Source organism: Lepisosteus platostomus, chromosome 18 (assembly GCF_059453375.1).
Source record: "Lepisosteus platostomus isolate fLepPlt1 chromosome 18, fLepPlt1.hap1, whole genome shotgun sequence".
NCBI classification, from domain to species: domain Eukaryota; kingdom Metazoa; phylum Chordata; class Actinopteri; order Semionotiformes; family Lepisosteidae; genus Lepisosteus; species Lepisosteus platostomus.
In genome coordinates this window covers 14890050-14903444 of record NC_142628.1, presented here as the reverse complement: position 1 = coordinate 14903444, position 13395 = coordinate 14890050, and the positions used below count along the sequence as shown (strand labels likewise).

Below are 13395 nucleotides of genomic sequence, written 5' to 3'. Positions count from 1 at the left end.
ATTCAGCTTTTTCCTTCCTTAAACAACATTTAGAAAATGAAATATGACCAATCTGAACGTCTATGTTGAAATTTAGGAACTAAAAATTGAGAAAATATTTTGGGATGCCAAACGCTTATACTATACTTCTATATGACTGCATTTCATGACTGTATTGGAATTATCTCCTGCTTAAATGTTGCCAAGCGGCATTTTTTCCAAAAATGTTCAGATTATGACAGGAGAAATAATGCAATAATCCATCCATTTTCCTACCACTTCTTGCAATTCAGTATCACAGAGCCATAGCCTGTTCTAGCAAACTACAAGGGCCAGGGTGAGGTAAACCTTGCTCATGTTTGCCAGTTTCCAGTATAACACAAAAACAGTGTTACTCCGAAATAAAGAAACAGGGTGGACAGACACACAGGCTCATACCGGAGCTAATTTCGTAGGAGAAGCCAATTAGCCTACCAGTATGTTTTTGGAATGTGGAATTACAGCAGAGGAAACCCATGCAAACAAAAGGGAGAACATACACACATAGTACCCAGGTCCAAAATTGAACCAAGGGCCCTAATGCTCTGAGGCAACAATACTGACCACGTCTCTACCATTTCGCTCAATATCAATAATAATAGTTATCATTATCCATTCATCCATCCATTTTGTACCTGGTCTATCCAATTCAGGATCAGAAGAGAACCAGAGCCTGTCCCGGCAAGCAGCAGGCACAAGGAAAGATACACCCTGGATGGGATGCCAGTCCATCACAGAGCACGCACACTCATGCTAGTGCCCATTTTCCCAGAATCCAATTAACCTTCCAGCATGCCTTGGATGGTTGGAGGAAACCAGAGCACCCAGAGGAAACCCACGATGGGGATAATATACAGACTCCTCGCAGAGAGGACCCATTATTATTATCAACAGTCATGTCATGTCATTTACCAAACCGCTTTATACCCTACGGTGTCGGGGGAAGCCGGAGCCTACCCGGCAAGCAACGAGCGCAAGGCAGGGTACACCCTGGACAGGACACCAGTCCATCGCAGGGCCAGTGCAAGCCAATCACACATGGGGACAGTTTGGAGGCCGTGGTAAAGGCTGAGGGGGAGAATTTGGCCTGGACACCGGGATAACTCCCTACTCTTCTCGAGAAATGCCCGGGGATCTTTAATGACCACAGAGAGTCAGGATCTTGGTTTTATGTCTCATCCGAAGGATGGTGCCTTTTTATAGTATAGTGTCCCCATCACTATACTGGGACATTAGATCCCACACAGACTCCAGGGTGAGTGCCCCCTACTGGCCCCACTAACACCTCTTCCAGCAGCAACCTTAGTTTTTCCCAGGAGGTCTCCCATCCAGGTACTGACCAGGCTCACACCTGCTGAGCTTCAGTGAGTAACCAGTTGCAAGTTGCAGGGTGACATGGCTGCTGGCTTATTATCAATAGTAGTGAATGATTTATTTCTAATATTGTTTTTGTCTACAGGTTGGCACGACCTGCTTCAAAAACCAAACTGAAAATTTGTCATTGGAGAAAAAAACAGTTGACCCGAATTCCTATAATCAGGTAATTTTTTTTATTTTATCTGAAACACCAACAGCTCAGCCTCCTGGGGCTGTGGAGAGGCATGCGAACTTGTAGTGCTGTTGTTAAGAATCTGTGACTCGCAGGGTGAAAAGCACAAGGCTCTCACATTGTCTGATGCAGAAGAGCTCATACAGCCCCATTATTGACATTAGGATTGCTGTAGACACCTCATATCCAACAATTCCAACCAGGAGCAACCCTGCAAGGGGAATCGTTGCCAATTCCCAGTATGGCACAGAAAAATGAAACGTTGCTCCAAGATAAGGAAAAGTCAAGGAAATACCAGCTTCTGTTGTCAGCTCTCCTACTGTAGAGATACAGCAAATAGGTTCCAGCCTTAGTTATTGTCATGCAAAAGTGTACAAGTTACAAGAGTGTAGCCCACGATCTAGCAATTACTGTGCTTCCTGGCTCTAGGGGGTGTGCCAAAGGGAGAAAGAGACTGTTTGTTTTGTGTTTCATCAAATACCTCACTCCTTAATTAGCAAGCTGCAACAAGGTTCCCTACTGTCAGAAGAACACCTCTAGTAAAAGATAACAGGGATAGCTAGACACAACTGTCAGTTGTTTATGGGTCTTGATAATGAAAAAGAAAGTTAGCATTTAATTTTTAATCACTTCTGGATTTCGGATCTCAGGTATTTTATTTTCAGACTGGAAGAGTAAAAAAATGCGTTCAGCTTGCCGGGTGAATGAGTAATACTGTATGTAGTTTAATTCCTTACATGACACTGCAGTGGCATAAGCTAATGGTAATTTATTCGCCTTCGGTAACGGGGAAGCAAATTTACTCCCAGCAGCTATGGTTAAGAGTAAGGCCAAAAATAGTCTGTTTGCAGAGAAAAAGAAGTGACTGCATGTTTGTATTGTGTTATTGTAAAATTATTTGGATTCCTAATGGCTATGAAATTCGCTGCTTGTCCAACACTCTCATTCATAGGCCTTTTCTTCCATCTATTGAAGAAATATTTTCCCAGGCTCTTCACTGGAGCAGGCCTCGCTAGGTTTTGCTTTCAGTAGCCAGCTGGGCTCTTAAAAATGATGTGTACAGTCTCTGCTTGACATTGGAGCTCATTGCTGTGCTTAATCTATCTGTTTGAGCCATTGAGCTGCGCGTGTCTTTGAGTTACAATGCTGTATTTGCACTAAGCTACCTTTTGAAAAAGGAGAAGCCTGCATGTCTCTTTTAATTGTGGTCAAGGCAGATAACTAAGACTAATCCTTAGAAAGCAGCAGTTCCCGGAGTATCACAGTTTCTTCAACTCTTGACTCTTGTAAAAAAATGTGTCAACATTTTTCAATTGAACCACGCACTAACTGAACGTGGGAATCGGAAATTAAACCGTTCCGTAACACAAGTTGTTCATTTTAATAAGACAAGGCTTTCACTCTGAAAGATCGCAAGTCTACTGCACACGCAGAAGAATGTATTCGCTGACAACTAAACCAGAGTGGAAACATAATTAAAACTGTAGCACCGTAGTGAAAGATGTTCATCTGAGCATATTCTTTTCTGTGGAGTACAGAATTAATTTAAAACAAAAACACAAGATTTGTTTCACAATATACTTCAGGCGGATGTTATTTGTGTTGTTTGAATTGCAGCAATTTACCTAAATCCTTATTCACACAAAGTGCTCTGACACTGACTGCTACAGCAAGTCAATTTGCACTGACGTTAAAGTCAGTCATATACAGTACAATAGATATGTTAAGAACCTGAAAATGATCTGCAAGACAATTATATTCCCAAATATGTGATACATCATTTTGGAAATACTTTATTTGAAGGAATTATGACCCCAATAACATTTCTTAAATACTTTCTTTTTGATCCGCTTCATCTTTAAGCTGTTCTAGCAATGTACAGGAGAATTACAGTCACAGTTAGTGTCATTATTAAATTTATTGATGTCGTTGATTCATGGCAACTTACCGCAAACCAAACTCATTCATGCTCATCCCTGTGCTGTTGAATATCATCAGGTGACGTTTCACTCTGATCCTGATGTCTGCAGTGTCACTGTATTCTACATGGTAACGTACTGAAGCTGATTTCAGTATTTTGGGGTTTAATATCCATCTCACGAAAATAGTAAGATCTCAAACGATCATCAAAAGCAAATAAAAAACAATTCATTAAAAAACTCTAACACTGGGCGTTATACATGTTAAAACATGTGATTTACCTGTCTTCGTTTCCCAATCTCTTTTCCCTGTACTGACATTTAATAACAATTTAGAAACACATACTAGCTATTGTGGGGGACACAGGAGAAACTGAGCAGTGTGCCCTGTGGACTCCAGATTCAAAACACTTTGAGAAGATGCAGACAAACCCCACACATGTGATTGTGAGAGTGAGAACTTTTATTCTCTTTTTTTATTCTGGACTTGAGCCTCTTGACTGCCAAGTCAGGACTCCCTCACGAAATGCATTGCAGGTGGTGGACCAGTGGCACTGTATTGGGGTTTAGGGGTCTAGAATCCTGTTGTAATGTCCAATGGTGTTAATTCCACCTGAAGCAGGGGCTGTGGGATGTACTGTAAGATGACCCTTACATACACTGGTCAAGGCAGCTCAGCTGGTAGCACACAGACAGGGAAGCAGAGCAGGCAGTATAGTTACAGAGAAGATGTACAGTAAGCAGCATTCTGGGCCGAGCTGTGCTGAGCACGCAGGGAGATGTGGTGCTGTAGCAGGTTAGAGAATCGGGAAGTTAGCACAGTCAGAAACAAAGCTGAGTTTGTAAGTGTGTAGACAGTACAAGCACAGAGAACACTCCAAGAGGCATGGTCAGAGAGAAACAAGGGTGAGGTCCAGGTAGCAAAGCATAAGGGAGAATCTGATGGTGTTGTTATAGTAAACAAGACAGGGTCAAAGAAGAGTAGCACCGAAAAAGTAACAAGCCAAGAGCTGGTCGGGGAAAAAAGTTTTAAAGACAAGCTGAGGCCAGGATTCCAAACAAAGCATAGCTAGGGAACAAAGCTAGAGAAACACAGGACGCTCAGAGATGAAACTCTATAACAGAGCCCTGCACAGTGTCAGAGCAGCCCTTAAATATCCTGAACCACCTGAAGTGGGCGAGATCATAAATTGCCAGGTGGTCTATGTCTCCTGTCATATAGGTATCTATGGCAACCAGCGCTGAGTGACATTTAGGTGCAGCAATCAATGCTAGCTCATCCTGTAGTGCACCAGTGGGAACAAGCTGGACACCTCTATCAATGTTTTAGAGAGCAGTGACTGTCTTTCTTTTCTAAACTGTTATTATAAACTCCAATAAGCATTTAAATACACAGAGGGAGCACTTTAATGTTTTGAATATAAATTATATATATATATATTGGCGAGTTATTTTCAAGAAAGGTAAAGAAATAAATGATTCCTTTCTCTTACTTTTTCTCTTAAATTTGCAACAGAAACCCCATGACGTCACCCAGGACAAGAATGAGGTCTTAAAGTCAACGGAAGACGACAAGAGAAAGCTGGACAACAGTGACGTCATAAAGTCAGAGGACGGCATATGACTGAAAGGACAAAAAGTAACAATTCACGTGTAAATATCCCGAGGACTTGCGTTTGAGCTTTCTGTATGCTATAATGTCATTTTTGTTCTGATAAGTATCAAGGCATGCCCCCACCCTTACTGCACACTTCTACAGGGACACACACTCACTTCTCCAAACAGGAGCCCCCTTGTGAATTGAAATATATTGTAGAGGCATGCATTAGATCTCTGTTTTTGATTCTGTTGACATCTTTCCATAAACAGCTAAATACGTCAGAGTCAAACTATTTTTTTTTTCCTTCAGTGCCAGAATATAACTTCATAATTGGATGCCAAATGTTTGAAACTGATTTGACCTGTGACGCCCAATGATTTGCATTGATTTTCCTCTGCTGGTAGGCCCTTTACATGACAAAATCCAAAACAAAAAGAATATCGAAAATGAATATTTCATGTCACGTATGCAGTGTGGCATTGTGCTGCACTTCTCTCTAATTAGATCCCACTGGGAAAGCTAGAAAATTCTGCAGTAGGAGAAGAACATATAAAAAAGGTGAATACTGAGGCCTTTAATTCTTGCCTCTATGTACTGTAGAGTCTTAGTTTTTAATTGAACAATTACATGAATTACACATACAGGCAAACATTACTGTGTGAACATTTCCTTTATTCAACTATACTACAATATACCATAGTAAAAACAAAAAAACACTAATTAAAAAACAGGGAAATCAGGAAAAAAAGCATTCTACAGCTCTGAGAGCTGACCTAGTGCATGCTATAAACTAGAGGTCTCCAATCCTGGCCCACTCCAGCAAGTATTATAGGTCACGATTAAATCAGCATTATTCTAAATATTGGGACAATATTGTGAGCAACTCAACAGGTGATTTAACTAAGCAATATACAGATCATGTAGGACCCAGATCAAGCCTACTGTACATTCAGTATGCAAGAGTCTATTTATTGGTCAGATTACTTGCTTAATTGATCAATAACCTCCAGGTGTTCCCAATCTTCAGACATGTGACCTGTTAGCTAGATTGGGGCTCTCCAAGACCAGGGCTGGAGACTCCTGAACTGAGCAGACTGGGGCTGTACAGGACCAGGGCTGGAGACTCCTGAACTGAGCAGACTGGGGCTGTACAGGACCAGGGCTGGAGACTCCTGAACTGAGCAGGCTGGGGCTGTACAGGACCAGGGCTGGAGACTCCTGAACTGAGCAGACTGGGGCTGTACAGGACCAGGGCTGGAGACTCCTGAACTGAGCAGACTGGGGCTGTACAGGACCAGGGCTGGAGACTCCTGAACTGAGCAGACTGGGGCTGTACAGGACCAGGGCTGGAGACTCCTGAACTGAGCAGACTGGGGCTCTCCAGGATTGGGGTTGGAGACTCCTGTACTGAGCTGAATGGGGCTCTCCAGGATTGGGGTTGGAGACTTCTTTACTAACAGGACTGGGGCTCTCCAAGATGAGTGCCGGAAAACTACCTGTATTAACGGCATTGGGGCTTTCCTAGAACAGGAATGGGGACCATTGATATTAATCATGGGAATCCCCTGCAAATGTGAATGCATGGTATACTCAAAGCACACCTGTAGTGACACTGTCCAGATGTACTGTGGTCTGCTATCAAAAATATATTTGTACAGCACATTTGTTATGTCAGTTGTTAACATGTGTTTGTAAATGGGATATCATTTTCCTTTTAGACAATATCAGTATTTACTCTCTCCAAATTCACTGGCTTTTTGTTGCAGAGTGTACTGTATGCACAGTGCAGTGATCTGTAAGGAAAATAACCAGAACTGGTGCTGTAATTTCATTTCAAATTCATCGGTTCTCATTTTGAGCCTTTTTTTTTCCGTGGATCCACTTCTTCCCCAGTGAGAACAGTTTCCCGTTCTGTCAGGAGAAGTACCTCAGCTGCAGGGCAGGCTGTCGGAGGTTTCCTGCTTGCTCAGTTGGTTAAGTTAATAAGTAACTAAAGCTTTCCTCAGTTCCATTTCAATATACTGATGTACTCCCTAAGGATAAAATCAAATTATTTAACAAAGGCACCGCAACTGCACTAACAAATGACATTTTCCTTTACGTTTTAATTAATTTCCTTCTATCAAATACAGAAATATACCAATTAAAATGAAGAGAAAGGCAAAGGTGAGAATCCGTTGTTTTGTTTTCCTGTGATTGATTGATCCGAATCCATTAAAAAAATAAATGAACAAAACCTCCAGACGCTGTAGCTCTTGGAATTAATTACGGAAGGTGGAAGCCAGAATCAGAAACAATTTCTTTTTCTTGTTGTGAAAAAGTCCGAATACACACAGGAGGGGAGACGAAGGCACATTTTCTGAAAATGTGGCATTCATGTGTTATAGTGTACATGCTGCGTGATTGAGGTCTCGAAAGTGTTTACTTTTTACTCTTTCTCGAGAGTGGAATGAAGAAGAAGTGAAACAGTTGACAATGCTCTGGAAATCACAAAAGCAGTTTCAAAACCAGTTTCAAAAGCTTTAACTGCAATGCTTTGAGTTTTATTCAAAAGCATTCCATGGTGAATGGCTTTAACTGAGGGTCAGGGTTCAAGACATTGCTTCTGTATCTTTGAGCAAAGCACCATTCAAATTGACTCCAGTAAAATACCCTGGTGTAGAAAAGGGTCACCTTGTCACCATTGTTAATGACATTTTGTTCACAATTCGCTTAGATAGTAACACACAACAGTAATATTGTCGTCTTATGGGACATTATGGTCGCACTACTGGTAAAGGGGCGGTGTGATGGCTCTGTGACTGGGAGGTTGCCAGTTCAAATCCCGCAGCCGGCAGAGGAATCCTACTCTGTTGGGCCCCTGAGCAAGGCCCTGAACCCCAACTGCTCCAGGGGTGCTGTACAGTACAATGGCTGACCCTGTGCTCTGACCCCAAGCTTCTCTCCCTGTCTGTGTGTCTCATGGAGAGCAAGCTGGGGTGTGCAAAAAGATAAATCTTAATGCAAGAAATTGTAAAGGGTTAATAAAGTGATGTTATCATTATTATTATTAATGTTTAATGTTTCTTTATTAGCCCTATACAATTTCTTGCATTAGGAATTTGTCTTTTCGCAGACCCCAGCTTGCTCTCTATGAGACACACAGACAGGGAGAGAAGCTTGGGGTCAGAGCGCAGTGTCAGCCATTGTACGGCGCCCCTGGAGCAGTTGGGGTTAAGGGCCTTGTTCAGGGGCCCAACGGAGTAGGATTCCTCTGCCGGCTGCGGGATTTGAACCGGCAACCTTCCAGTCACAGGCGCAGATCCTGAGCCACAGGGCCACCGCATAATTATTATCAAGAGCATAATTATTTCATAACCTAACCCTGACAGCGTTGGTAAATTTTAGCATTACAGTATGTCAAAGAAAAACAATCTGAACATTCTACTCTTTAAAAGTTAAAAGACATATTACAGTATACAGTAAATGCCTGACAACATATTTACATCTTATGTTGTATGAAAAGTATAAGCATACATCAGTTTCACTCTTGTTATGAAACGAACAATTACTAGTGGTCAGCTCTAGCCTGGCTAGTTAAAGCTCCATTAATACGTTAGAAGGTTTGTTTTAAGTACTGTAATTCTGCGATTACAGGTTACAACTAGGAGGTTTTGCAAAGTCACCCTGACGTGATGGACGTTGTGATGCCTTTTATCATCGAAATGCTACTGTTTTGGCCAAGAACACAAAAGATGTCAAACAAAATGGCATTGGAAAATGCACCATTAACATGCATTTTACAGTAGGACAGTTTTGTACATAATTGTGGCAACGCGCTGCTCTGTCAAGTTTGCCTGAATTCCTCTGTATATTTCTCTTCACGAGGGTTTTTTTTCTTGTCAAGTCACATGCCCGTGTGTTTCGTTCAAAGCAATAATTTAAAAATACGAAAAGGAAAAAAAAAAGTGCGCAGTTTTATAATTCACTTTGTAATATGACTCTTGTATCTGTAGGTTAGAGGACTGTTGGCTAACATTTCTGTGCGTACGTGGAATACTTGACAATCAATCTCTTTTATTTCTGGAAATTACTTAGGATGTTGTACAACAAGAGACTAAACATTAGAAAAAGGCCCACCATGCCAGTGTGCCAAATCAGAAAAACAATGTACCTATTGGAAAATGTTGTGAACATGTCTGATTTTGTTCCTTCTTGTTCACCTTTCTTGAATAGTCTTAACCTGGTTTTAATGTGGAAAGAAATGAATGATATTACCAGTTCTGTTGAACTGGCCCTGTCCAGCTGGTGCAATGTAGATTTTAAATTCTTTATGTAGAAGAAAAAAATCCTGGAATCCCACTGGAGCTCAGCAGTGTGAGCCTGGTCAGTACCTGGATGGGAGACTCCTGGGAAAGCTGAGGCTGCTGCTAGAAGAGGTGTTAGTGGGAACAGGGGGGGCACTCACCCTGCGGTCTATGTGGGTCCTAATGCCCCAGTATGGTGACGGGGACATTATACTGTAAAAAGGCGCTGTCCTTCGGATGAGACGTAAAACCGAGGTCCTGACTCTCTGTGGTCATTAAAAATCCCAGGGCGTCTCTCAAAAAGAGTAGGGGTGTTACTCCTACATCGTGGCCAAATTTCCCCCTGGCCTTTATCAATTGTGGCCTCCTAATAACCCCCATCTCTGAACTGGCTTCATCACTCTGCTCTCCTCCCCACTGAGAGCTGGTGTGTGTGAGAGGACTGGAGCATCATCCAGGTGGGGCTGCACACTGGTGGGGGTGGAGTGGAGTGTCCAGAAAAGTGCTACTGTATATAAGTGTAAGGAATTATCATCATCATCATCATCATCATCATCATATGGCTCGTGGTCACACTCAGAAACACATATGCTGCTCATAAGCATCTCAGAATACTGGTTTTTCCCTCAAAAGTTCCAAGACCTTTTCTTTCTTGAGGAAGAAACAGAAAACACACTCTTGTGAAATTGAGAAATCATTGTATGAGAAGTAAAATCACGTTAAATCCCTTCATTAAAAGCAAACCAAGCCACACAACAGTACCAACAAGAAGCAGGTGTCATTAAGAAACCAGAATCAGCCTATTAGAATGTTATGTTTAAATACTATAACATTAATTTTTTTTTTCTTGGGTTACCTCATGCACAGCCAAGCACTGACTTTGTTCTCTCTGCCTCTGAACCAGAGTATGAGTTAAATTATTTTGACACCAGCCATGTGTCACACTAGACCATGACTGAGGGCTATATAAGCTACAGTACATCACTTCAGTTTACTTGAGAAATGTTCTCATTCTCTCACCTATGGTCAGCTTACTCATACGTTGTCTGTTCCTATACTGCCTGACAGCAGCAGGATAGCTGAGAAAATCAAACTGAAAACACAGCCATCATCTGTCATACACATCCATGCTACATTATCTGACAACTGAAATGTGCTCATTTTCTGTCCCTTATTAAGTCTGAGGTCATGAAAGTTTGAAATTTTGGGTATTTATCTGCTCTTTCTTTGTCTTGCAGAGGAGTGACTTGATAAATGCCTTTACTCAAAATGTAGATCTTTATAGATGTTTGAAGCTAGGTGTAAAAGGTTTTTTTTTTTCATGTGGTACAGTATAATCCTTGCTCCTGCAATCTGAGTAACTAAAATCCACAATAAAGTACATAAAAACTTAAAATATTCTAAAGCTACTCTATCGTTCTGCCTAAAATGAATCATTTTAATGGTTGCACACTTTAAAAAGTTTTATTTAGCAACACCCTGGCTTTCTAAGCTTTCCATGTAACTGGGTGTGCTGGCACCTGAATTCTAAAACCTTGGGCTGTCAGAACAGCAGGGAGCTACAGCAGATTTCATTGTTTGCCTTCAGCATCAGTACCAATCTTCCAGACATATTTCTCTCGCGGGCGCTTTAGAACAGGGCATATGAAAATCAATAAATAAAATCAGTTAAATTCAAATTGGTCTTTTTTTTTTCTTCCCCAAAACGCCGGCTGACTGTTTTCTGCACACCCCCTCCTAGCCCTGTTCTTTCAGAATTTCTGTTATGTATTTGGAACACACAGTAAACACACAACCAGTGCTCTTAAAATGTAGAAACATTTAACAATGTATGTGAAATGTAGCACTTTTTCATGGGATGCATTTAACATACACTGTTGCCATACAGTATCTGAGTGTTCCACTAGAACAAAGGTCACAACACCGGAAACAAAACAACCACTTTATTTCATAGTAATTACAATGTAATAGCCATGATATAGGTATTAGAAATGTTCATTTCAAGGTCTAGAATCTAGAGGTTTTTTTTCTCAAAACACAATGTAGAATTCCCCATCTGACCGGTTTTGATTTCATTATCTGATGTATTACTTAACTTACGTCCTCTCAGCAGACCTGATTGCACAGATTTGTAAGAGACCTTTTCCTTTCTAAAATAAATAAATGATACAAGGGGGGGCTGTAATGTTTTAGATCTAGAGGAACTTGTTTCTGCTTGTTCTGAATTGAATTTATTGTATATTGTCCTTCTCAAATAAATCATTTGGAAAAATCTTCCAATACCTGTGTCATTATTGTTGTTATGATGACTATTAAAATGTTTTACAATTATGATAGGCACTTCTGGCAGAATTCATTAATTTGAGTCTGTTCATTATCTCGCCAGCATCAATTGTTACAATAATGTGTTCAGAAATCAGAGACAGTGGTTGAGCTATTCAGGCTATTCACATTTTTCCTGTGATATTCTGTCATTATTAGGAATTGGATGGCCAGCATTTTAAAGTGCTACTATTAGCTTATTCAGATGGAACTACAGTACATACTGATTAAGATGTAGAGGCACACAGCATGCATCACCTTATTTCTCTGTTTGGAATCACTTCTGATTGTTAAGAAGTTGAAATATAGCAATCACATGTCAAAGTCTTGCTGTCTTATACTGTTTTAAAGCAGGTATTAAACGAGGCAGTTGGAAGCATGCTTATGCTCTTATGTTGTAAGCACAGATGTAATGGAGGTGCAGCACCTACTGTATACAAGTCTGTACACTCTGAACGGCTATTCTTTTGATTCACAGTTTATCACTGCTCTATCACCTTGCAGCTCACAGCTGGTTACTCACTGGAGCTCAGCAGGGGTGAGCCTGGTCAGTACCTGGAGGGGAGACTCCTGGGACAGCTAAGGCTGCTGCTGGAAGAGATATTAGAGGAACCAGTAGGGGGCGCTCACCCTGCGGTCTGTGACGGTCCTAATGCCCCAGGATAGTGACGGGGACACTATACTGTAAAAAGGAGCTGTCCTTTGGATGAGACGTAAAACCGAGGTCCTGACTCTCTGTGGTCATTAAAAATCCCAGAGCGTTTCTCTGGAAGAGTAGGGGTGTTACCCCGGTGTGCTGGCAAAATTTCCCCCCTGGCCCTTACCAATCATGGCCTCCCCATAATCCCCATCTTGAATTGACTTCATTACTCTGCTCTCCTCCCTACTAATAGCTGGTGTGTGGTGAGGGTTCTGGCTCATTATGACTGCCATCACATCATCCAGGTGGGGCTGCACACTGGTGGGGGTGGAGGGGATCCCCATTACCTGTAAAGAGCTTTGAGTGGGGTGTCCGGAAAAGCATTATAAAAGTGTAAGGAATTATTTTTTTAGTTCAATGCACAATAAATTTAGGCTCTTAGATCCACAAAAAAAAACTGCTTCTAAAACATGCCCTTAAACTTCCATTCTCGTTAAACAAAGGGCAAATTCAAACCGGAATTTCCAACTACATGTAACCTGGCATTATCTTGTTTCCTGACTTTCTTTTAAATGGCAGCTATATATAGTCATAGAGCTGATGACAACGCTACAGAAAAGTTTTTCATTCAAATACCGAGGATGACAGCCTGATGATTATTTCTTGTCGCAATGTTTACAATGAACAACTCTTTAGTATCCTACTCACGTTTTTTTTTTTGTTGAAGAAAATGAAAAGTAAGAGCGCTGTTATACAGTATGATTGAAAATGTCAACTATAAGTGTGTACTGACCTTTTTAATCACTCTCTTTTGTTCTGTTGGTCATGTGGAACTCCTGATTTCTGTGCCTGGAGAGAAGAGGCTGTTTCCTGACAACAAGGCGACAGATGGGTGAAACTTTACTGTCAGTGTTTAATCCTTGACTGAGATTTAAATTTTTATGGGTTTCTTATTCTTCCCCTTTTAATGCAGTTCATTGAAAATGGAAATTGCTTTTATTGTCTTGTGAGAAGTTCTCTCTTCTGTTTTCGGGTTGTTTGATTTTTTTTAAAACTTTTTT

General features: G+C 41.1%; 1 protein-coding gene across 3 annotated transcripts in view; it reads left to right on the top strand.

Moving 5' to 3' along the window:
* luzp2 (leucine zipper protein 2) overlaps positions 1-6768 on the top strand; it is a 140375-nt gene extending 133607 nt beyond the window's left edge. For all 3 annotated transcript variants that reach the window (XM_088611816.1, XM_088611818.1, XM_088611817.1), the window contains exons 11-12: positions 1478-1558; positions 5003-6768. In XM_088611816.1, coding sequence (XP_088467942.1) covers positions 1478-1558; positions 5003-5110 — 189 coding nt within the window. In that variant the 3' untranslated portion in view covers positions 5111-6768. The remainder of the gene's footprint in view (positions 1-1477; positions 1559-5002) is intronic.
* Positions 6769-13395: the final 6627 nt, after the last annotated feature.